The sequence below is a fragment of the Botryllus schlosseri genome, chromosome 6 (genome assembly GCF_051294905.1).
Source record: "Botryllus schlosseri isolate E-star chromosome 6, Bs_hap1, whole genome shotgun sequence".
In the NCBI taxonomy this organism is placed as follows: domain Eukaryota; kingdom Metazoa; phylum Chordata; class Ascidiacea; order Stolidobranchia; family Styelidae; genus Botryllus; species Botryllus schlosseri.
This window is the reverse complement of record NC_137241.1, coordinates 29,783,331-29,807,023: the sequence shown is the minus strand read 5'-3', so window position 1 is coordinate 29,807,023 and position 23,693 is coordinate 29,783,331. Positions and strand designations below refer to the sequence as shown.

Sequence of the window (23,693 nt, the reverse complement as noted above, 5' to 3'; positions counted from 1 at the left end):
AATCTATATTAATCGGAAGTATAACTGTCTGAATATTCAATTAAGTCCCCGAGTCCTTTTGTGGCCGTACAGAATTCTGGTGACTCGGAACCTTTTGGCTTGGTTACAAACCTGCTGAACACAAAACACTACGTATCTCCACCACACGACTAGGCCTACTATGCTGACACCTACTGACATGACAAGATCAGACATACTATCATTGGAACGATGTGGATGATCGAGATTCGAGATCTATTTGTAAACGTCACATGTGAATCATACAAACACGGAAAGGTAGAGTAAATAACCAAATTAGTCTAAAAATGCATATCAGTTAATGTAATCCGTATATGATAACAATAAAATTAGTTTATAATCCAATAAAATAAACCTTATTCGGCATCAATATCGATCGAGAATATCGCCCACCAAAATTAATCATTGATACATCAACAGGACCTCTGAAGCTGTGATAGGGTTGATCCGGAACAGTACAGGAATATTGATGTAAAACAGTATCGAAACGGCCAGTTTCATACTCATTTCGCATTGCTGTGTATGAACGACCAAAATCATGGACTCAGCAGATTCGTCACACTGAGATCGAGCCTTCTCGGAAATTGGTTTTACCGATTAAGCAATTTAGTAAAACTGGTTTTTCTCCTTCTTTGGCAAGCTTCTGCGCATTTTTGAGGATTTCTGTGATGTCAGAGCCGCGCTGCATCAGGAAACCATGCCCACCGTAACCTTCCGCTACCGTGTGGTAATCTGAAAAGAAAACACCATGGAATTTCGAATTTGGATTATAAAAAATCAATAAACCTTGAAAATACATTCCGTTTGAGAAGATACAGGGGCTATTCCGCGGTGTTTATATGACAATTTTGCTCATGAAAGTAGGGTTACCGTACGTCCTACTTTAGGATTTGTACTGCTTTTACAAGAAATCGAAAATGTCGTCCGAGGACGGCCAAATGTCCTTATTTTTTGCTTTGACAGCCAGGCGATTGTACAGGCACAACAAACAAACGCCATAAATGACACGGAATCTGGATATTGACGGCAAGGATGAATAAAAAATAGTCAACCACAACCTAAACTACGTCACATCGGGTTTTTCGGGAGTCGAGTTGGAAAAGTGACATATTTTCATCTAGTCAACACAAGAGTATTTCCTGTAAAAAATTTCAATTTACCCGTTTTATCTTTTTTTAGTTTGTAAAAGTGTCTACTTTCTCGAACTTGTTGTAATCAGAATTTCGTATAAAAGCTCTCTAAGTAGAAGTAGTCTAAAATTATAAGTAACAAAAGTGAACAAAACCTATTTGAGTAGTCCAAACAAGTGGAAGTAGTTTGTTACAGACCCCCTCTATTCATTAGCTTGGTTCATGGTACATAGCAGACCTAAAGTTGTCAAAAAATCGTTACCTGAAAATTCGAGACCGCAAGCCACATTGGTACCGAATAACGGGACTTGGTCGCGAGCAATTTGCGTCCATCCAGCGTCGTTGCCAACCAGGGCAATTACAGGCAGCTAGGACAAGAAATCACTTTAGCACTGGTGTACTCACTTGCATTTTGACTAGGGCTGGGCAAAATCAAGTGCGCGAGTACTTTGATTCTGAATCGAGCATCAGACTTCGAGTCGAGTATCACTCAAGTTGACTCATGGCTCAAGTTGAGTTGAGTAGCGTTTCAACTTGAGTCAATTTCTTTAATACTGAAAATGACTCGACCAAGTGATATGACTCGAAACTCAGACGTCCAAGACAGGCTTGTGGCTTCAAAGTGTAAAGTTGTCGTTATTTTGTCTATCAGTAATTGTACTTGCTAATTGGGGCCAGAAACTTGAAAGTGAGGAAGATTTGTATATTATGAATAAAAGGCGTTCAATATTTCCCTAGTAGAGTTATGGAGAAGTGGGTTGAATTAGACTTGGACCAGAAACTGAACAGTGAATGCACATTCTTAGACTCGGACTCGGTACTGATTTGAAAATGTCTCGAGTGAAAACTATGACAGTACGATTGACTGGTAACTCGGAACCTTGCAACTTGATTACATCCGTAATGATGTCAAAACAGTATGAAAGATATGAAAGTTCAAATATGAACATTCTATGCGACCACAAAGACTATAATGCCAGTTCCACAACACATCAAAGAAAATTTGGTGTTTTTCGACCCTACCTATTTCATTGCACTGTGTGACAATGTTGTTGGTTGATCACGACTTCACAGATATTTCATTCCCAGTAACGCGTGTATCTTGGTGCACTACATGTTTGGTATGCTGCGATAAGACCAACCGAGGTTTACAGCTTTCCACAGTAGAAAATAGTATCGAAACCATAATTCTCGTTGATAAAGCAACTCTTGACAGCGAGGAGCGTATATTTTCAGTACTCGAAAGTCATCTCTCATTACTCGACTCGTTAGAATTAATACTCGATTCAGATTTGAGAACTCGAATCATTGTGCCCAACCGTAGTGAAGATCCGCACCTTATGTCTCGCGAAAGTATCAAACTCAGCAACACTGTATCCCAACGAGCCGTCTCCATATACAATCCAAACTTCAGATTCGGGCCGAACCAGCTTTGCACCTAAAGCGAACCCGCCACCGACGCCAAGAGTACCAAACGCCCCCGGGTCGAGCCATCTGCAACAGGACAGGGATGGTCAAAGTAATCATGGTTGCTACTTGAGTAGAAGTAGAAGCAACGTTGGAACTTTCTAGCATTGGCGACTTTCAAGCAAGAAAAAATGGATGTTTGCTAGCCACTCCTATAGCGGTACCGCCGAGACTGGCTCAGGGAGCCGTGGTTGAGAGCCACTGAGCTATAGTAACGAGATGAGACCTGAGCGGTCCTCTTGGCCTGACGATGTAAGCTGCAGAGCCGACAAAGTCTCCTCCATCGGCCACAAGAATGCTGTTGTCGTTTAAAACTTGGTCCAGGTTGTGAAGAACCTTGAGAGGATTCAAATGTACGTCGGTGGGATCTTCCGCTTTTTTCTCGTTGGCCGATTCTTTCTCTTCGTCACCTGATTCAGAGATTAGCGCATTTAATATGAAAATCCCAAATTGAGATTTTGAAAATAGTATTTACCAGGGTTGTAATGACTCAAGTCATGACTCAAGCCACAATATTTTGCAGACTCGACAATTTGACTCGACTTGTACTCAAGTCATTGCACATATCGTCGCAGTGGAATCAAAGTATCTTATGTCCATTTTACACATTTTGAGAAAATTAACTTTGAGTGAAGTTTTCATCTTCTTTCAAACATATTTTGGGCCCGATTAACTTTGATACACTGAGACAGACATAACCAGGCCGTGTTATTTTTGGCATATGCCAAAACTGCCAAAAATAACTTATTTTTGGCATTTTTCGATTTTTATTTTTGGTAGTTTTGGCATCGCCCTCTAAATAGATAGTTTCATGCTCGAATTAGTCACGAAAACGCTTTATTTGGGCTAATTTGTCAAAAGACACCACAAAATGTGCAGCATCCACGTAATCAGTGCCAACAAACAATAAGAGAAGAAAAAACCTAACGATTTCATTGGTTAATTATATCAAACGAAACCACAAAATGTGCAGTATCCATCGGAATCGGTGTCAATAAGCAAAAAAGAAAGAAAAGCCTAACAAACACGCTCAACAGCTGATTGTCACAGATGTTGAATAGACTTAAATCGTTTGCACTGTAGCGGTGCTTCCAAACTCAGGTCAGCTAAGTTTCTCCCAAATTCATTTCTCGCCCAGCGAATCTGGGAAATATCGGCTTCAACGGTAGCCGCTGAGGGAAAGAATGTTGCCAGTCATCCACAAAAGGTTTTCAGAGCTTCAAAATCTTTGGAGGGCCGAACCGGCTTCCATGCATCATGAAAAGAGATCACTTCGCCAGTGCCATCGATCTCATCGCAGAAATAATTTTCTTCCCGATCCTTTTCCAGGAGTTTCCTGTGTTGTCTCTCAACGCATTCTATTTAGTGGCCCGACTATCATTTCTCCTTCAGTCTACCGATATATTTTCGGAGGACATTTTTTCACTTCAGGTGGCTTTAATATTACCAACTCGCATGGAAGAGTCCTGGGAAGGTTAGCTTGTTTAAGAACATCGACGCAAAAGACTGTCTGGCAAAACGAGACTATGCAGCTCAGAAATAGCCAGACAGTTTGTTGCGTCACAATGTTCAACTCGATCACAATGCAAAAATCGTGGTTGATTTTAGGAGTTCCAGTTCCATGAGCAGAATATAATTTATATTTTAATAATCAGTACTGCGGCAGCTTCTCATTGATACCCATTTTATCAAATTTAGCGCTCGACAAGCCGGTCGAAAATGGTCGTAAAATTGCCTTTGGACAAATGGAAAGTATGACGTAAACCAAATGCAGTCAGCCGTTCAATCTCGCTGTGCCCACACCATTTAGGACACCATGCTTTCACCCCTAATGGGTGGGCTGGACCCAGATTAAGAAACCTGCCTTTCACAAACGCTCTTCTTGCTTGTAACGCGGTCCTGTTAACGCAACACCATGAACGAAATACACTATTTGGCAGGCCGTGTTATTTTTGGCATATGCCAAAAATTGCTTATTTTTGGAATTTTCAAATTTTTATTTTTGGCAGTTTTGGCATCGGGCTCCTGAAATGCCAAAAATAACACGGCCTGGACATAACCATAGCTAAGATATGACCGAAAGAAATAGAAAAATTTTCGAAAAGTCGATTTTTTTGCAAGTTTGAAAAAGGGAGCTTCAAAATTTGAAAACTGGACATAAGACACTTTGATTCCACTGCGACGATATAACTCGACATATTCTATATCAGTGCTCTTCAACCTTTTTCGGCGTGGTACACCCTTTTAACGTTCGCTCAAAACTCGTACACCCCTGTTCATTAGGGGTCTTCAAAAATGACTTTTTTCCTCAAATCGTACTGGCTACTTGATAAAATTGTTAGGTTACCTACCTTAAGCCTACACACCAAATTTGGTTCAATTCCAACCAGTAGCCGCATGGCTACGGGAGAAGAAAGTTTCTATTTATTATATAAAAATAAATAACGAAAAATGTGAAATTTTTCTGTTGTCTATAAAAATGATGTTCTTCAAATTTGATTCAATTCCAACCAGTAGAAGCGGAGTTATTGCCGTCAAAAAAATTGGATTTGAATAAAATAGTATTTGGTCACAGAGTTTATTCGCAGCCAATTAGGCCGCCCGCCACGCAAATTGGAATTTATTTCGTGTCAGCACCAAAACAGCATGACATTACGAACGATAATCAACCTAAATGTAACAGTATTGGGGAGAAAGTAGGTAAAGCTACTGCTGCAGAAGCGGTAATTCAGATCAGCGATGATAGCAGGCGCACCAGCCTACTGCGTATCAGGCTTGCCTCACACCACACACAGTCGATAGTAGCACGTGGGCTGGAAGAGATGTCAGTAACCTCAGATCGTATGCCGCTATATACAGTCTATTGTCGCTAATTGGCATCACTAATAACAAAATACTAAATTGCAAATGTATGGCGAAATATTGGATATAAAATCGGCATTTTAAAACAAAAGGGTTTCGATTTCAACATGGAAGCTGTTTCGACCCTGGCTGGCTACGTCACTTCATTCATGTGCATTGCGGTATTTATTAACGCCGGGTAGGAAGTACCGATTCAAGAAGTCTGAGCTATCGCGGCGGTTTCCTCAAAAATCAATTAAAGACAAATGACTATAGCTCAGACCTGGGCAAAGTGCGGCCCGCGGGCAAAATGCGACCCGCGAAGCCATCCTGTGCGGCCCGCGAAAGGTTGCTTGGAATTCTTAACATACAACCTGCTTTTTTAATGATGATGCGTGGACTAAAATTTAGGCTGTATCAACTAAACAGGCAATTCGTTTGCTTTGAAGCCTGTTCATTAATATGTCACGACTACGCTTCCTACATATACCTTTCATGCGTACTCCAGATTCAAAATAAAGGCATTGTGGCAAAGTATGAGCAACAATTAAATCCATAAGAAATCACTCTTTCCATAGTTTAGGTCAAACCTTCTTATTTGCGATTGTCACATTACGCATTATACGGTACGAGTTTCAAATCGTTACGTGAGGCATTTCCAAATCCGTAGTTGGTAAAACCAGTCAATCAGTGCTCGCGACTGCTATATGACTCATCATCATCATCATACCTAATATCTATCACCCATAAATGATGAAAGTTCATGTCAAAAAGAGGAAATCGAAAGCTGAAATTCATAGAGGGTTTAGCGCACTAATATTTGTATACTGGAGTTAGAAGTAGACCCGTCATTTTAGTTTTTGCCAATCATGTCGGCGGAAGTAAGGGTTTGAATTATGACAAAAACACAAAGCTCTCGGTCAAGAGAGGGCGAACTTCAGGAAAACTGCAAACTTCGCTCAACATCAAGGCTATTCGAGCTGCACACTACTCGGAATACAGCGACCAAAGCGACCAAGCTTTGTACTATCCCATATACATTTCAGTGCAGTGGCTCTCGAACTGGGGGCCGCGAAAGCATCTGAAGGGAGGCGCGAAGCCGAAGGTAAATGTATTTTTTTTTCGCGCCCTGCGCGATTTACTCCAAGCTCATAGTATAGTTATTGCTCTGTGTATTGTCCAAATTTGATATTATAGAATTCCCTCATCAACAACTATAACCTTCCATGGCATTAAACCATCCGTTGGATTGGGCGTGAACATTTTCACTATCATGAAGCGGAGCGTTCCTAAAATAAGTTCGAGAACAACTGTTTTAGTGTCTTAATAGAAGAACGTCGATAGGGTTTAAAAAGAGTTAAAAACGTATCATATTTAACATTGTTTCGAATCATGACGGCAGATAGCTATTTCATTAATTAACCGCCACTTTCTCATTAGCTAACATCAACACTGAGCAGCATATATTAACAGTATAATTTAGAAATTGAAACACACTGGATAATATAGCTAAAAATTTCCACTTGGCCCGCCAACGTATTTTCTACTTCTCATTTGGCCCGCGGAGTAAAATAATTGCCCACCCCTGCTATAGCTGAACACATGTTTGTTAACTGCATACTTTCCAACACCAACCGGAACCATTGGTCTATTGCCGACGGCTAAATGAATAGGAGAAATATTTGCTTATAACATCACAATCAAGCGGTGTACAGTATTACCCAGGGATATCTAGAAGTCTAGGAGTTCTAGATATCCCTGAGTATTACCTTTGAGATAACATCGTACCATATCGCTCGTTAACCTGTGCGTCAACCTGTACTGACCCATAAACCTACCTTTGTGATAGCTAGCCATCGGCTCATAGTAATTCGGATCTGGTACACCCCTGTACACCCCATCCGAGTGGTACACCCTTTGCAAATTCTGGTACACCCTAGGGTGTACGACCACCCCGGTTGAAGAGCACTGTTCTATATGACTTCTTCAAGTCTCGGGTATCAGAACCAACAATAGAAAAGTAAGCCCAGAAACTTTTACCTGATTGAATAAACTGGTTTAGAATGAGGAAAATGAGTATGTTATGAAAGCGAGGTCATCGATAAAGCCCAAGAATTTCACAGAAGCGAGTCGAACCTGACTTGAACTCGATATTGAACATTAAAAAACTTATTTTGGAACAACCCTACTCAACGAGTACCTTTTTTGAGTTTTTCTGGCCAATCCGCCGGGCAGGAATAACCTTTGGTGAGTCGCTGAGCAATGGCGAGTATGGTGCTCGCTGGGTCGGCTTGAATGGCCAAAGTCGGACGCCAGAACATGTCGGAGTTCTTGTACAGTTGATCCTGAAACAAGACAAGTTAAATTGACAATACAACACCAGTATTGCAGTACAGCAGGCACAGTTACAAGCACCAGAGCGTCACTCAAGACTTGGACAACTCTACCATTCTAGTTGTCAAATTAGAGTAATTAAAGCAAAATGGCGGTGGTTAATTCTAATCAAATAATTGATGAAGTATTTCCATGCTCTCGTCTCAATTCTTATCTCATTTCTGGTTTGCCTGCTACAGGAGAGCTGCATAGTGTAAAACGAGTTAAACTCGGTGAACAGACCTTTGCTACTCTCATGCTTATGAGAGAAGACTCTGTTTTGATATGTAATCAACTCGATTTTTGTTGTATTTATTTTTAATTTGGAATTTCAACAAAGATTTGTGAATTCAGTAACTCTATTCCGACCTAGTTTTGAAAAAACTATGAAGCAGCCATACTCGTAAATTATAATCGAATTTGAAAAAGCAGTCTTTTGAATATCAGCCTGTTTATCGGTGAAGGTGATAGCTCAAAAATCCAGCAATCCAAACAAACTACGCTAGGTATAACACACTACCGTACATCACCTTGTTGCGGTTAATCGCGATCACTTTTCCGCGTCGCGGCAAAACTCTCCCGTAACCGAGTCTGAAGTCACATACAGCACCGGCTAGAATCACGACGTCTGCATCCTGAAAAAATGAATTGAAACCAAACTCGTTCTGCGCTACATCACAAACTGCCACAAACCTTCAGAGCTCCTTTTCTGTTCTGACGAATGTGAATCGGAGAGTTTTTCCCAAGCAAGCCTCGACACATGCCTCCTGAAAATGTTATTTTCAAGGCGGTCAATGACGATGTACTTCTACTAAAACATTAGCAAAATTACCCAGAAAACAAGGGATCTGCATCTGTTCCAATGCTGTCCTCAAATCGTCAGCGGCAACAGGCGGTAAGGTCGACTGACTTCCCAACACAAACACGGGCCTCTTGGCTCGGCTAATCAATTCCACGCAATTTTGTATCTACAATAAAAATAATATTGAAAAAAAGTTTGGAAAAAATAATTATGAAAATGCGAAATATTTTTTCAACAAATATTTTTTACAAGTCAATGATAAAAATTCATTAAATTTTGTAATAATACTGTCTACAAGTCCATGGAAAATATTTATCACAAAATGATTATGAAGATGCGAAATATTTTCGAACAAGTAGATTGGAAAAAATCCATAAAAATATGATTCATAAAATGTGAAATATTTTTGAACAAATACTTCGTACAAGTCATTGGATACCTGGTCCTGGGTCGCTCTCGGAAAATGTACCGGAAGGGGAGTCATGTCCCGAGGTTCGAAGGCCCCCGCGAACAGATTGCACAGATGATTGTTCAAGTACCATTGCACGACACGTTGCTGAAGTGATTTCGAACCGGTACCTTCGAATAAAAAATATAACTGAGCCTACACATACCATGTTAGAGAGTTTTATTTGCCAACAGTGCAAATCGATAACATGCATAACAAAACGTAATCGTGTGAAATGCAGTATACAGATAAGCAAGGTATAGGCACCAGACTCGATATAACAGAGTCATCCAGGCCAGGAGCAAATTATTTTGTAGCGTGATAGCACCGGCTTGCTAATATCTGATGTCATCGAAAATCAATCATATGATTTCCTGATCACGTGAACTCAGGATGTCAACATCATCAAAGCATGCAAACTTAGAATTCCTGAACTCGCATAATCTGTGAGACCATTCGAAGGGTCAGCATATTATCGACGATTTACCGGCGGAGACCAAAAGATATTTTAGTTACATTTGTCAAACACCATACCTGTCCTATTTGGTTATGGGCAGTTGTTTTTACCTTTACTGCCTGGCAAACCCTTACGCTAATCTGCAAGACTTCGGCAAACCTCACATTTTCGCTGAGCCACAGAAAAAATCTACCGCCTACACATCTAACACATTACTGAAGAATACTGGTGCAGAAAAAGAACTGCGCATTAGGGGTGTCCAAAATTATCTTTTATCCCGGGAATTCACTGTTTAAATTGTTTGGTTGCCTATAAAACGCTGGTTCGACTCCAACTGGCAGATCTGAACGCACAGGAGTTGAAAATTTTGAATTTATTTTTAAAAATTCTAAAAAAACTTTTCAAATTTAACTGCCATCCCCATGAAGTTGTTAGGTTGTCTAAAAGAACAATGTGTAACCATTTTTGCTCAATTTCAAGAAGCGAAGTGATTGCAGTTGAAAATTTTTGATTCGCAAGAATGGCCTAGCTAGACTAAGAAGTGGGCCACAGAACATTTTCAAACCAGAACATGGGCCACGGTCAAGAAAAGGTTGAGAACCTCTGGCCTAGACGGTGGGTAATCCCAGAATTATGATTGAAAAACTCAAATAACTTCACTGCTACGGTTGAAATTGCGTCAAATTTGTTTTGCATCGTTTTTGTAGACAACTCAACAATTTCATGGGGTTGAGTGTCAAATTTGAAAATTTTGTTGTAATTTTTAAAAATAACTCCTGTGCGTTAACATATAACAGTTGGAATCGAGCCAAATTTGTTGTGCAGCGATTTTTTTAGCAACCTACCAACCTACCCGGAATTCCCAAACAAATTTTTGAACAACCCTACTGCGCACCAACAACAACTGGTTTTAAAAGAACAAAACCTTTCAAAAATTATTTTCACACAAATCAAAAAGACAATGAAATTTACTTCAAAACAGTTTCGCTGTACGAGTTGAGTGTGTGTCTTGACATCCAGCGAAACCCCGGGTTCGTGTGCATCCCGTTTAAGAATCACTGGTCTAGTGGCTGAGCCCAGTAGGAAGTGCGACAGAGTAGCATTTTTGACGAATTAACGGCTACACAACTTTGTGACAACCATATTGTCAAAAAATTGAGCAAAATTTTTTTGCATATGCTTCACGAGATTTACATAACGCTATCCGTATGTTTAGTGTACAATCTTGCAGTATAACATAGATATCGACTTACCAGACCCACCAGCAGCTCCAAGCTCTTTTTGCACCAGCTCGTATGGATATAAAACGTCGATAGGGAATTCAATGAACACCGGTCCTGTTCAATACAAATTGTCAAATGTGATACGTATTCAATATACCAATGCAACAATGGTAGTCAATGAAAATTTGACATAGCAATGACCAGGGCTGGGCACAATGATTCCAGTAGTCAAATCTGATTCGAGTAATAATTGTGAATTGTGATGATTCATGTCAAATACTGAAACTAAGCTATTCTTACCACTAAAAGATAATTTTACGAACGAAAATTATTGTTTGGACAGCATTTTCCACTGCGGAAGCTTTGAAACCTCTATCAGTCGTATAACAGCAAACAAAACATGCACTACAAAGCTACAGACATTACTGGAAATGATATATCTGCGAAGTCGCGGTCAAACCCCATCATTGTCACAGAGTGCAACAGATACCTGATTTTGCCCCGCCCTAGCAATGACATGAATACCCTGGGCCACATTCCACAACAAACCTCACCTGGAGTCCCAGACTGCGCGCAAGCGATGGCTTGCTTTACCGTTGGCACGATATCTCGAATTCTCGTGACTCGAGCGGTAAATTTGCATAACGGTTTGAACAAACACATTTGGTCGATATCCTGCAAGGCGCCCCTCCCTGAAATGCATGATGATTCCTATCAGTAACTAGAATCAGGCTAGTGCAAACTACTGCGTTTTCAATATACAATTGAATAGTATATTAGTATATACTATTCAATTGGATATTGAAGTTCTGTACCTCAAAGAAGCTGTTCAAATACTGCGTTTTCGAAATACACAACCAGAATCAGAACTACTCAATTTTCAAAATCATTGACTAGAACTAGAACTACTCTAAAATACAGTTTAGTTGAACGTCAGCTAACTACCGTAGACTGATAGTTCATACTAGAATATAAATTATGATCCTTCAAATCGATGAAAAGCAGTGAGATCCAGAGGTGGTTAAAGTAGTCAAAATCGCCCTAGATGTCGTAATCTACAAGTAAGAATTATTAGCAAACCGTTAAGTAGAAATAGTCTAAAATCATAACCACTTGAGCAAGTAGTGCAAGTAGACAAAATCTACTTGAGTAGGCTATTCCAAAATAGTTGAAATACTTTGTTACTGACTACCTCTAAGAGATCTCATTTTAATCTTGTAGGCTACTTTCCACTACTCAACCAAAGAGGTTTCACCTTTCAACAGAGTCGGTGCGGCCCCTCCTATGAGAAGTATTGGAGATTCTGCCATTTGTGCATTTTTAACTGCGGTCACGGTATTGGTGAGTCCCGGGCCGGCCGTCACCGCGGCTACTCCAATTCGACCTGAAAGAGAGAAACCAACGGAGTTACGTGGAGCAGCATTGTCAGACATATTCAGTAGGGCTGTTCAAAATCAACTTTTTCGTCAAGCTTTACTGGCTACTTGGTAGGCTACAATTGCTGAGCTGCCTAAAAATGCTGCACACCAAATTTGTCTCCTATTATTTGTTATTATAGAACTACCCAAAGTAAATGCTATTTTTTCAAATCCAAAATTTTTACTCCAATGACTTTGCTTCTACGGGTTGGAATTGAGCCAAATTTGTAGTAAATAATATTTTTAGGCATCCAAACAATGACATGGGGTTGCCAGTAATATTCGAGGTTTTATTGGAATTTCATTTAATAACGCAGTATCTTTGGAACATCAGCTGAACATATCAGGGTTATCGGTAAGGTTCTCGTTCTTGGTTTTACCAGTTTCGGCTCAAAATCAGAAGTCGGTCGGGTTTTAATAACAATAAATTTAGCTATTCAGTGTCGCCTCTGATCATTGTTTAAAAACATAGAATAAAGACTAAGATAATGTTGCAAAAGTGCTCCACACAAATACCATAGGAAAACCATATATAGATATAGGCTACAGAACAAAGCTTTGGCTTCTATCTTGCGGCAACGAGACAATTTTTCAATAGAGTTTGTTAATTTCAACATCTGCGTAACACTGGTTAGAATAGCAAACAATATTACACCACATGTTGCGCAGCAAACATTGATAAATATAATAAGCCTTGGTTTATGATGCTAGCACTCATTAATCATTCAAACATTAATGTTTTCAAGCACAGAAACCATATAACAGACACTTGGAGGTACATAACTTCACTATACAATTGAACAATTATATTGATACTGAAACAAACCCACCTCATGGCTACACGACTATTATTAGTGATGACTCTGAGCTAGCAATAGCTGCAAGAACATCACACAACAGTGCGCAACTAGAACTAGAACTACTCACTTTTCAAAATCCGCAACTAGAACTAAAAGTAGAACTACTTACCGTGGTTTGTATAATACTCAACTAGAACTACCGTAAACCGGGGTAACTTTGGACTTGAGGGTAACTTTGGACACTAAGCAGTAAAAGATTTAAATGGTTATTGATGGAAAAGGGTTGCCGTTGGATGTCCAATTCTTTTTCATGTGGCAACAGTACCACAAGTAGTCTCAATAGAAGGTGAATTCATTTCACTATCAGATAAACTTGACCCAACATTGATAAATTAATGGCGGGGGTCAATTTCATCAAAATTAATGACCATTAAACTTCTTACAACCAAACATAGATAGCATGTGATTCATCGATTGAAAACTTGGCAGCAGATACCTCTAAGCAGTCTTAATCCATGGCAAAAATCTCAGTGGGCTCATCCTTAGATCAATACAAGAAAATGTGATGTCCAAAGTTACCCCGTCAAATTTTATCAGAACGGGGTAACTTTGGACAATGGAAAATGTGATATTTAGAGCTCTGGAAAGTGGCTGCTTCATCTGTGTCAAAGTGTATGGTCAACTATATTCCTTATTACCGGTCTGATGGCTTTTTAAAATGGAATGAGAAGGTTAATAAATAAGAGTTTCCCAAAATATTAAAAAATTGGTCGGCAATGAGCTGAGAGATTGTAATCCGGTGTAAGCTACTTCAAAAACTTATCACATACTCCTAAAGATGCGCCTGCTAAATATGGGATATCGTAAATTACGACAAATATATCCATCAGAGGAGATAGGAAAGGGAAAGTGTATCTTTTAAAGAACAGTAATATATTTGAAATCGGCAATAAATCACGTTAACATGTTCAACGTTCACTGTCGATTGCTGACACTGCCAGTGGGATACCCCTTATCACCATACGTTATTTATAAGTTCCAATTGGCGAAGGCATGAGGGAAAATTGAGATAAGAGATGAATAAGAGTCCATTAGCATTCATAAACTACCAGGCCTATATACTTTTTTTTTGGGGGGGGGGATTAGGTAAATATCATGCAATAGGCCAGACATATACTATTTTGTTTCAGTTTTTGCCACTGCTCTCATCAACTCTTACCAAATAAGCCTCATTTACGAGGTTTCATAAACAATTGAGTGTATTGGCATACAAAAAACTACATTGTCCAAAGTTACCCCACATGCAGGGATAACTTTGGACACGGATAATTTACAAAAATATGGTACTTATTTATGACCATGAAGATTTTGGATTGGGTAATTCTAATCTATGCTCCATGACCCCTAAAAAACACAAAACTTGCCCCCCCCTACACCCCAGCATTTCCGAGATACAAAGCAGAATTGTTGAAAATTGTCCAAAGTTACCCCGGTTTACGGTACTTGCTTTTCAAAGAAGTAGAACTAGAACTAGAACTAATTGCTTTCCAAAATCCACAAGTATAGAACTACACTAGAACTATTTACTTTCAAAATTTTCAACTGGAACTACGGTAGTACTAGAACTACCGGTACTTGAAAAAATAGTATTTAAATGACTAGATTGTTAGTTTGTACAAGTCTGTCCAAGGTAAATTAATTGAAAATTGGCTACCGTACCATTAAATGCAGAAATGCAACGAGATCCAACCTGAGAGCCTGGCTACGGCATCTGCGGCAAAGACAGCCGTCACTTCGTGTCGCGTATCGACAACTCGAATACCAATTTTCTCAGCAGCAACGAGAATCGGTGAAATATGGCCGCCAACCAATGTAAACAAAAATTGAGTTCCGTGTTCTTTCAACACGTTGGCCACAATTTCTCCGCCATGTCGTTTTGATGTTTTATCCACCTGTGAGACATGGAGTCAATTTGATCAACCAGATGCTATATTCAATTCAGTGCTAAATATTTATCCTACAATGTGATTATTTAGCCTTCTCAATGATTATTATTACACGCTATTGCGTTTTGTATGATATATAATCTACCATAGGTAACCTAATCATTGGGGAACTTGAGTAGGTGGGGTATTTGAGTGCATCATACTAAAAATATTGGGTAATTTGGATTGATTATATTTCCCCTCTTCTTTCCATACAAAACACTGCAGTAGGCTACACGCATTGCAGTGGCAATGTCATTATTAAGCCTTCTCAGCGATTACTATTGTGCATCATAGCATTTTGCAGGATATATAATCTATATTAGGCAATTTGGATCAAATTTATTTGTTTTTCCTCCCCCCTTTATCCGCTGTGGTACACTATATCTGTCATATTCTATGAAAATCATCACTGTTCAGTAGGGCTGTCAATTGTAGTGACTTGAATCGCGATTTTTGAGTGACTCGACTTGACTCGAGTCACTTAAATACTGAAAATGACTCAACTCGGCTTGAGTCAATTTGTGTATTTACTGGACTTCAACTCGCGTCATTGCGCAGGACTCGACCAAGTCACAAGACTGGAGAGTGGAGACTCTGACGGCTAAGACAAGCTGCATTTTATTGTAACTTCAAAGAATAGTAAAGTTATCACATTATTGGTATTTCGTTTATCAGAACTGGTAGGCCCACTTGAAAAACAGAAAAAATAGGGCCATCAACTGTTAAGAACGAGGAAAATTAGTGGGCCTATTTATGAATGCGAAGCATTCAATATCACGCGGAGAAAGTTGTTAAAAAATGGATTGAACATGACTTAAACTCGAAACTGAACAGCAGTCATAATGACTTGAACTCGAGTCTCAACACTATGACTCGGACTCGACCCTCTGCTCCCCGACTTGACTCAGTCAGTGGTGAATTGAAAATGACTCGACGTGACTTGGGTCAACACTATTAGAGTAAAACGGACCCATGACTCGGAGCCCTGTGTACGACCCTGGTACGTTATTAACAGCTATGGTAGGAGAATAAATATTTCATGAATACTTTTTCAATCAACTTGATGACAAACCACTCCCTCAGTACGAATGAAGTTTTCTTTTTGCAATGATGAATAATGAAGAAATGCCTAAAATTTTCTATCTCTCTATAGAATTGAATGCAAAAAATAAATGCAATCATACAATACTTTTCTTAATTGACTAACACAGTACGCTGGGCCTAGCTTAAATCTTTCATTTTATAGAGCAGAAAAGTGAGACCTACCTGATGAAAGAATTGATATACGAGTCCAAACTTTTGCACAAACAAATATATTCCGAGGACGATCGCTCCAAAAAGAAAGAGCAGCAAATTTTGCCATAACAGTTCGTGTATGAACCAGTCCAGTTTTTCCGCCATCCTATTGCCTACAGCAGCTTCAGCCTTCAATGTATTGACGAGTTGACGACCCAATAAATCCGCTTCAGAACAGCAATGTCTCGACGTTCCAAAGTCCGAAATCTTATTTCATGCTATGTAAACGAATATCGCACAAACACTTCCGTAAGGTGACGCTCTGTAACAAATTCCGAAGTGTCAGCTCACGGAACCAGTAAATTTAGACGGACCATTACTAGGGCTGTTTATATAGCTCAGTGGGCTGGACACAATCGAATCGAATCCGAGTATTCGAATCTAAATCGAGTTAAGTAGTGACCACAACATGAACGTCGCCTTTCGTAAGTAGGGCTGCCATATTTTGAGATCCGGTAAAGAGGACACTTTTCACAAATCAAATTAGTCATATTGAAATGAACCCGAATATTTCAAGTTCAAGTTTATTCACAAAATTTCATCACTTCAAAACATCACAAGACTGCAATACAATGAACGATAGGAAGATGCCGAAACGACAAGAAGTAGTCTTTGAGATCAGACACCCTCCTGAGCTGACATTCGTCAGGGGTAATCGTCAGCAACTAGTAGAGAAATAGAAATAATCAAAAAAGTGAGATTACCGGATTAGGACACTGGTCATTTCAAAATTTTACTGGAAATGCTCTTGCGTTGACTAAAGAAATAAAGGTCATTTTCAGTCCGCCCCGAACAAGATCCGCTGGAACGTTCATATTCCAGATTTCGCACCTATGCAGGGTGACGAGTTGGCAAAAAGGAGGACGTACGGAAGTCCTAGGAGGACATATTTTCGATTTCCTGAATAAGGAGGACAAATCCTCCTAAAAAATCCCGTGATAAAGCCCGGTCAGTGATGCGTGAATTCAGCAGCTGCGTAGTGCGTAACTGCGTATCCTATCTGTCAGTTTGCATCCTATAGTTCAAATCCAGTGTAAATGCATATCTTAGGTAACAATGTTTCACGCCGCATAGGACTTTCAAACAGCAAGCCAGTGAACTTGACAAAATTTGGAAGAACAAAAATGACGACGAGTCGCCGCCAAGCCAATCATGTCGCACTGTTACCAAGGAAACTGCGGACACCACCGCCTGGCAAACGGTTCCGGCAACGCTTCGCTACTATTTGCTGGTATATTGATGGTTACGCGACTTTTTGCTCGATATGATGAGAAAAATTGTTTCAAACCTAAAAAATATAACGAAAACGCCCAGCTAGAAGAAGAACTTATATTGGTTGGCCGGTCCCAAAGGATTGTTCCGCTTCGGTGGATTTTGTGTAGCAGCTTCTTTTAGAATGGTAAACAAGGAGTGACGCCAGGAAACAAAAGCCATACCATCTCTAAATGGTTGATTGTTTAGCTGTTCTGGGTTCTCGTTTCAGATTAGCGTGGCCGGTGCTGTTTTTGTAAGCCAGCGCTGTTTGTTATGTTCTTGTTTTACTGATATATGCAATGTATTTCAAGGGCCAACATCAGCCTTGTACAAACTAGTAATCAAAGTTCGTGGTCGTCGTCAGCCAAGTATCTATATACTGGTTTTTGGAATAGCTGTATTTCTAATTCTAGTTGCGGATTTCGAAAAGTGACTAGTTCTTGTTTTAGGAGCACATTTTAAAAATAATTTCATTTTAAAACAACTAGAAAATGTGTGACGTGAATCATGATACTGGTGTTCTGTAGTGTGATGTTCTTGCAATTGGCAATTGCAACTATTGCTAGCTCAGATTCATATTACCGGTACCGGAGTCGTAGCCAAGGGATGGGTTTTAGGGGTCAAAATCCCTCCCTCCCGTTTCAAACTTGTACTGATGTTCATGTGGAAATCCTATCTAATAAAATAAAAATTAATATGTTGCTTCAGAATTGAATTGTTGAATGATAGTTACTTACGTATTTTTAGTAAGTTAGTTTTTAAAAGTTCATTATTCCTACCTCTAGTTCTAGTTCTTGTTTTGTAAATTGAATAGTATTATTTCGAGTTGCTCAACTTGAAATCTACAAGTCTGCCTAACATCTATCTTGCACTATAGGATATGAAATCAGAATATTGTAAGCTGACGCAAATAATTATAAAATATATAAACCATTTTTAAAAAATGATCATTTCACGCTGGTTGTCATACAAGTATCATGGAGAAAGTTGCTCTATTTTGTCTCCAGATGAAGCTGTATTTAATTCAATGCATTATTTTTGCACCATATAATTGCTGCTTATGATAGCTAGGCCTAAATGAAAGGGATATTTATAAATGTAATGAAACTGAATGTTTTGTGATAATTTTTGAAATCAAACTGATGTAAAACTCATGGTGACGTTGATTTAGTAATATGTTGTCTTCATTTATTTGTTGTATGATGCAGCTTGTATTTTGAATGTTTGCTGAGCCGAGTTAGATTATTTCAACCCATTAGCATATGCTACTGTTATCGTTTTCGGGGATAAGACGGTTTTGTTTTTGTTTGCACTGTATCTCACGATGCATTTTGTTGATAAAATTGTCAGTATTGTAAATGAGCTGAGTGAAAAAAAATATTCGTACAACCAGTCCTGGTCTGACTACATAGGTCTATGAAGTCGGCTAAGCCTTCTTGTCGTAGACCGTTAGAACTCGCCTCAAATTTACATATTTGGTGTTACGATTGTTGAAATACAATATTTCTTCTAATTCTCTATTTGTTGCTGACGGTTATCCCTGACGAGTGTCAGCTGAAAATATTTCGGTTTATTTCAATGTGATTATAATATTCAATTGGTAAATCTCCATAAAACTACAAAATATATGCTGCAAGTACTAGTTTCTGAACACATTCCTCTTATTTTTTCAAGTGTCCGATCTTATTCTATTTTAATGGTGCCCAGTAAACAGTACTTCCTGTTCTGTGATAACGTGGCATAACTTGATTACCCTACACCTAGATTATTAAAAGAAAAATTATAAGCCACTTTTATAAACAGTAGGGTTAATTCATTTCAAGCCTTGATGAAATTTTAGCATTACGCAGAAAACTAAGGTGTTGATGTTCCATTCATAAACTAGAAGAGAAAAAAGGTGGCGATACTGGCTCACGAATTATTCATGCAGTAAATGGTGTTTTCAGGGTGTGACGTAGGCGTATTGGCTACTGCCCGGCACCGACTATGTACTAGCATTTTTTTTTTCAATGAATTATTCAAATTATCAAGACTTCAAACAGAAACAAACTGTTATTAGGGCATTAGAAATTTTCTTAAGTTTCCCAACTTTTTAATGCCGTTACCTGCATTTGAGAATTTTCAAGTTTTGAGTAGCATGATCTTCGTAGCAATCTCATTCGGTAATCTGTCTATTGTATTCAAGGTAAATTTTGATGTAGAGAAAATCTAAGGATAACTTCAGTATTGGAAATGATGACAACACTTCCTGATCCTGACTTTGATAGGTGGTAGCCAGTAGCCTGCCTTTTATTTACTGTTGTAAGGAATGGTGTGGATTATATTTGCTAGCTTCTGCAATGAATCAGCATGATGCTGGAGGTGTAAAGTCAATGATCAAATCATAAGATCCCGATGTTAATTTGTTTTTCCATTGAGTACGATAGTAGTGTACCCGAATGGATTGTGTTAATAACTATCATAGTTGGATAACTACATAATTCTAGTTGTCTAGTTACAGTGAAATGTCAGTATTCTAATTCTAATCTGCTGTCTCAAATTTTCTATGCTATCATTTTCATTCTAATCTAATTTCTGGTTTTCTGGAAATGCTACAGGAGACCGGTATCATGCGAGACAAGCCAAGCTCAGTGTACAGACATTTGCCATTCTCTTGCATATGAGAATGAACTGAAATTGATATTTCTTGTAATTCTTGCTAATTCCGAGTTTTTGCTAATTCAGTAATTCTAATTGCAATCCAATTTGGAAAACTGTAACTATCATTCTAATTCTATTCTCAATTGGAAATGCAGGAAATTTTCTGGTTGTCCCGCTCTGGTTCCGGCTATTGTATTGCAATCCTGTCGTCTTGTGGACAAATTTTTTTGTGATTTCGTTATGGAATAGAGTTGTAAATATTGGACAATTCTGAGGGTATGCATTACAAATGTCAAAAATTTGCTACATTATAATAGAATGAGTCGTAGGCTTTATTATATTATCGAGTTGTACATTTTCCAGAACGCGTTTCTATGCTAAACAGATCTAGTCATGTCATCATCTGCCCTTCCGCCACCGGGCAATTTGCCGTCATGGTCTCGTGTTTCCACGTTCGACCGATCCAGATACCCGAGGCCTTTCGTACGCGACCGAATCACCGCCGCAGATACGGCCGTGGACGTCAGGTTTTTGGAAAAGGTCTCCCAATCGGTACAGCATCAGTTTTTGAATCAAGACAAAAGCATTAAATTCCTGCAAGATCAACATTCGGAAACGTTACGGAAGCTACATCAAGAATTGGAGTCTCTTAAAAAAGAGAATAAAGATTTGAAATTCAAGATAATAGTCGCACAGAGTAACGCAACGCCTCCACGTTCCCCGCAAGAATCCAGATGTCAAAGTGTTCCTTCCGACATCAAAAGTATTATTCTTGAAGAAGAAATCAAGGATTTAAAACAAGCTCTTACCTCTTCAAATCAAAAAAACGCAGAACTAAGAAAGACAGTCGTGTATCTAGAATCGCAAATTCAACCGAAAAGTGTTGAAGCCGATGATTTATCATCCGGGAATTCAACGCCTCGGAAAAGTTACAGGCGTAAATTTTCTGTAAGTAACGCGCACGTACCATTACCGTTTAATGCAACCTTAAATCCACTCAGAATACGGTCTGGTAGCGACCAGGATTTTCGTAATCCATCGGTCGAAGAATGCGAGCAAATCATCCAACATTTGCACAAAGCGAATTGCGATCAGCTTGCCGAGTTATCGCAGTTGCGAGCTGATAGATTTAGTGTGGCGTCTTCTAGAACCGCAACATCGGAACCTCCCGCGAAAGCAGTAGAAGTTAGTTCCTCTGGGTTTAAGTTTCCCAGAATACCATCAAGACCAAAGGCTAAAAAACCAATTCGAACGTCTAGTCTCAATGATTTTGGGGAACCTTTGCCCATGGTTGTTAATAGCTTATCGGCAAATTATGTTGATGTTCAGAGAAGACAAGGGAAAAACCCACATAGAGCCAATGATAGCTCGACTAGTAGGCCTAATAAAAAGTAATGCACCTCCATTTTATTTTACTGATCAATAGGGCTGTTCAAAAATACCTAATTTTCTCAAATTTTACTGACTACTTGGTAATATTGTTAGGTTGCATAAAAAAACGCAGCACATGAATTCAGACTCAATTCCAGCCTATAGAAGCATTGCTACATAAGAAAAAAAGTTTTGGATTTTTTTAATAAAAATGAATATAAAAATGTTTCAAATTTTTCTGGCTACCTCAAGAAGTTGTTAAATTGTCTGAAAAAATGGTACGCAACAAATTTGGCTCAATTCCAACCCGCAGAAGAGAAGTTATTGATCTTCAAAATTTAGGATTTCAAATCATAGTATTTCGGTGAATAGATCTGTAAGACTTAATTGAAGAATTTCCCACCATTAATACTATTTTTTTTTTTCAAATGGCAAAATTTTGTACTTCAATAACTCCACTTCTACTGGTTGGAATTGGGCAAAATTTGTCATGTGACACTTGTCTTTTGGACAAAACAATTTCAGTAAAATTTGAAAAAAAGGTTATATTTATTTTTGTAAAACAAATACAAACCTTTTTTCTTCTATAGCCATGCTTATAGGCTAGGCTATAGGTTGGAATTGAGCCAAAATTGGCACGCATCGTTTTTTTTGGGCAACCTAACAATTTTATCAAGTAGCCGGTAAAATTTCAAAAAGAAGTTATTTTCGAACAGCTCTACTGTTCAATTTTCATCACACCACAGTTTTCTCTCTTGGTTATTTCAATTCGACTGACAAGTTTCTCGGAGTCTTTCTATAATTCATGTACGTACCGTGAATAATTTTCCCCAAGTATTAAACAATATTGTTATTTATCTTCATGTGTCCACTGTGACTTTCGTCTGTTAGCAATATACTACTGCAAGTAGCTGTCATCTTTGTGTGTTCAAGTATTTATTGTGTAATTTTGTTACCAAAAGTATTATCTGAATGGGTTAAAGCCACTATGTCGTGTCTCGACGGTACACTTGTCATTTCAAAAGTCGAACGCGTTGTGCGGATTGGAATTTTCGTTTGTTTGGATAGCACTCAAACGCTGTTGATAGTCGAGTAGGATCTAACTGAAATTATCAAGTGTACTGCTTGTGTATTGAAGGATGCTAGGAAAATGTCAAGCATTCAGCTCTAGTATGGGTTCTCACATGACCATAGACACGGCAAACTATAGTGTGGTAATTGCCAATATATAAATTTTGAGTGTGTCTTCAAGCATGGTTCCATGCTATAACGACTTAATGATGCAAAAACGATTTGGAATTTGTCCAAAAATCAAGGTATTTCATCTCCTGGCTCGTACCTTGTCTGCTCGTATACTGTTAAATTTGGTTGAAGATTATGGTTGAAAATGCTTGTTATGTGTTCTGAGTGATATTCATGATCGTTAGGAATGTGCATTTGTGTGTTTCCATGTCCAATGTCCATAATTATATACCTTTCATGTTCAACGGTTCGTGTTAACGCATTTACAGAGATTCGCTCATATCAAAACAGCCTTCTAGCGGCACAGTAGTTTTTATATAGGTACCGTCTTGTTTTTCTGTTGACTGGAATCTGTTGTTGATGTGCTTTTGGTCGGAGAATTACAAAAGAACTCCACGGGTATCCATTTCATATTTGCTTGTACTGAGATGTCGTGAATAAGGCAGGTTCGTTTAGCTCGGCTGTTTCGCAACAATCGAGGGTCTTGGTCTGCTCATAGCAATAAAAATGTGTTCAAATGCTGCATGGGCACCAAACAGAAGAAAAAAATTGCATAGTATAGTACTATTCTATTGTTGTCCATTGCTGTTTGCGCAGATCCTTACTGAATTTTTGAAAGACCGTTAACACATTTGCCGTATCTAGGCGCGGATGATGTCGCACTGAAGGAATTGTAAATTCTGCCTAGACCTTCAATTGCTGCGGCCACTGTCTAAGTGTCTATTATTCGATATATCTGCACTTTCGTTGTCCAGCGGCATATGCACTCAGTGTATGCAATGCATATGCGCAGATCGTGTGTATGTGTATCAGGAGTCGGCGTATATGCCGCAAAATATCAGGGACAAAAGTAGGCTATGCAGCGTCCTACTCACAATTAGTGTGTCGGCACTAGGCCCTATCAATGCTGTCATTAGCCATGAAA

At 38.9% G+C, this 23,693-nt stretch overlaps 3 protein-coding genes across 16 annotated transcripts in view; 1 reads left to right on the top strand and 2 right to left on the bottom strand.

The window, feature by feature from the left end:
- Positions 1–23,693, bottom strand: part of LOC145440621 (inositol 1,4,5-trisphosphate-gated calcium channel ITPR1-like) — a 214,386-nt gene that overhangs the window by 89,853 nt on the left and 100,840 nt on the right. The gene's annotated exons all lie outside the window — the stretch shown is intronic.
- Positions 222–16,520, bottom strand: LOC145440650 (2-hydroxyacyl-CoA lyase 2-like). Its single transcript, XM_080318354.1, has 14 exons — positions 16,232–16,520; positions 14,728–14,929; positions 12,015–12,143; positions 11,314–11,451; positions 10,790–10,873; positions 9,071–9,210; positions 8,662–8,797; positions 8,523–8,596; positions 8,360–8,464; positions 7,657–7,801; positions 2,842–3,025; positions 2,486–2,642; positions 1,411–1,516; positions 222–750 (listed from the first exon to the last, which is right to left on the bottom strand). Exons 1-14 carry the CDS (start codon positions 16,364–16,366, stop codon positions 575–577), a joined length of 1,911 nt encoding a protein of 636 aa, XP_080174480.1. The 5' UTR covers positions 16,367–16,520; the 3' UTR covers positions 222–574.
- Positions 20,478–23,179, top strand: LOC145440686 (uncharacterized). The gene has a single exon (XM_080318413.1). It carries the CDS (start codon positions 20,549–20,551, stop codon positions 21,548–21,550), a length of 1,002 nt encoding a protein of 333 aa, XP_080174539.1. The 5' UTR covers positions 20,478–20,548; the 3' UTR covers positions 21,551–23,179.

Bases quoted from the DNA above. Each gene is read 5' to 3' on its own strand.
- LOC145440650 (XM_080318354.1), bottom strand. From the start codon at position 16,366: ATGGCGGAAAAACTGGACTGGTTCATACACGAACTGTTATGGCAAAAT. The intron at 8,465-8,522 runs GTTTGTGGCAGT...TCATTTTTTCAG, and splicing joins ACAGAAAAGGAGCTCTGAAG to GATGCAGACGTCGTGATTCT. The intron at 7,802-8,359 runs GTGATGTACGGT...GTCTTGTTTCAG, and splicing joins TCGCGATTAACCGCAACAAG to GATCAACTGTACAAGAACTC.
- LOC145440686 (XM_080318413.1), top strand. From the start codon at position 20,549: ATGTCATCATCTGCCCTTCCGCCACCGGGCAATTTGCCGTCATGGTCT.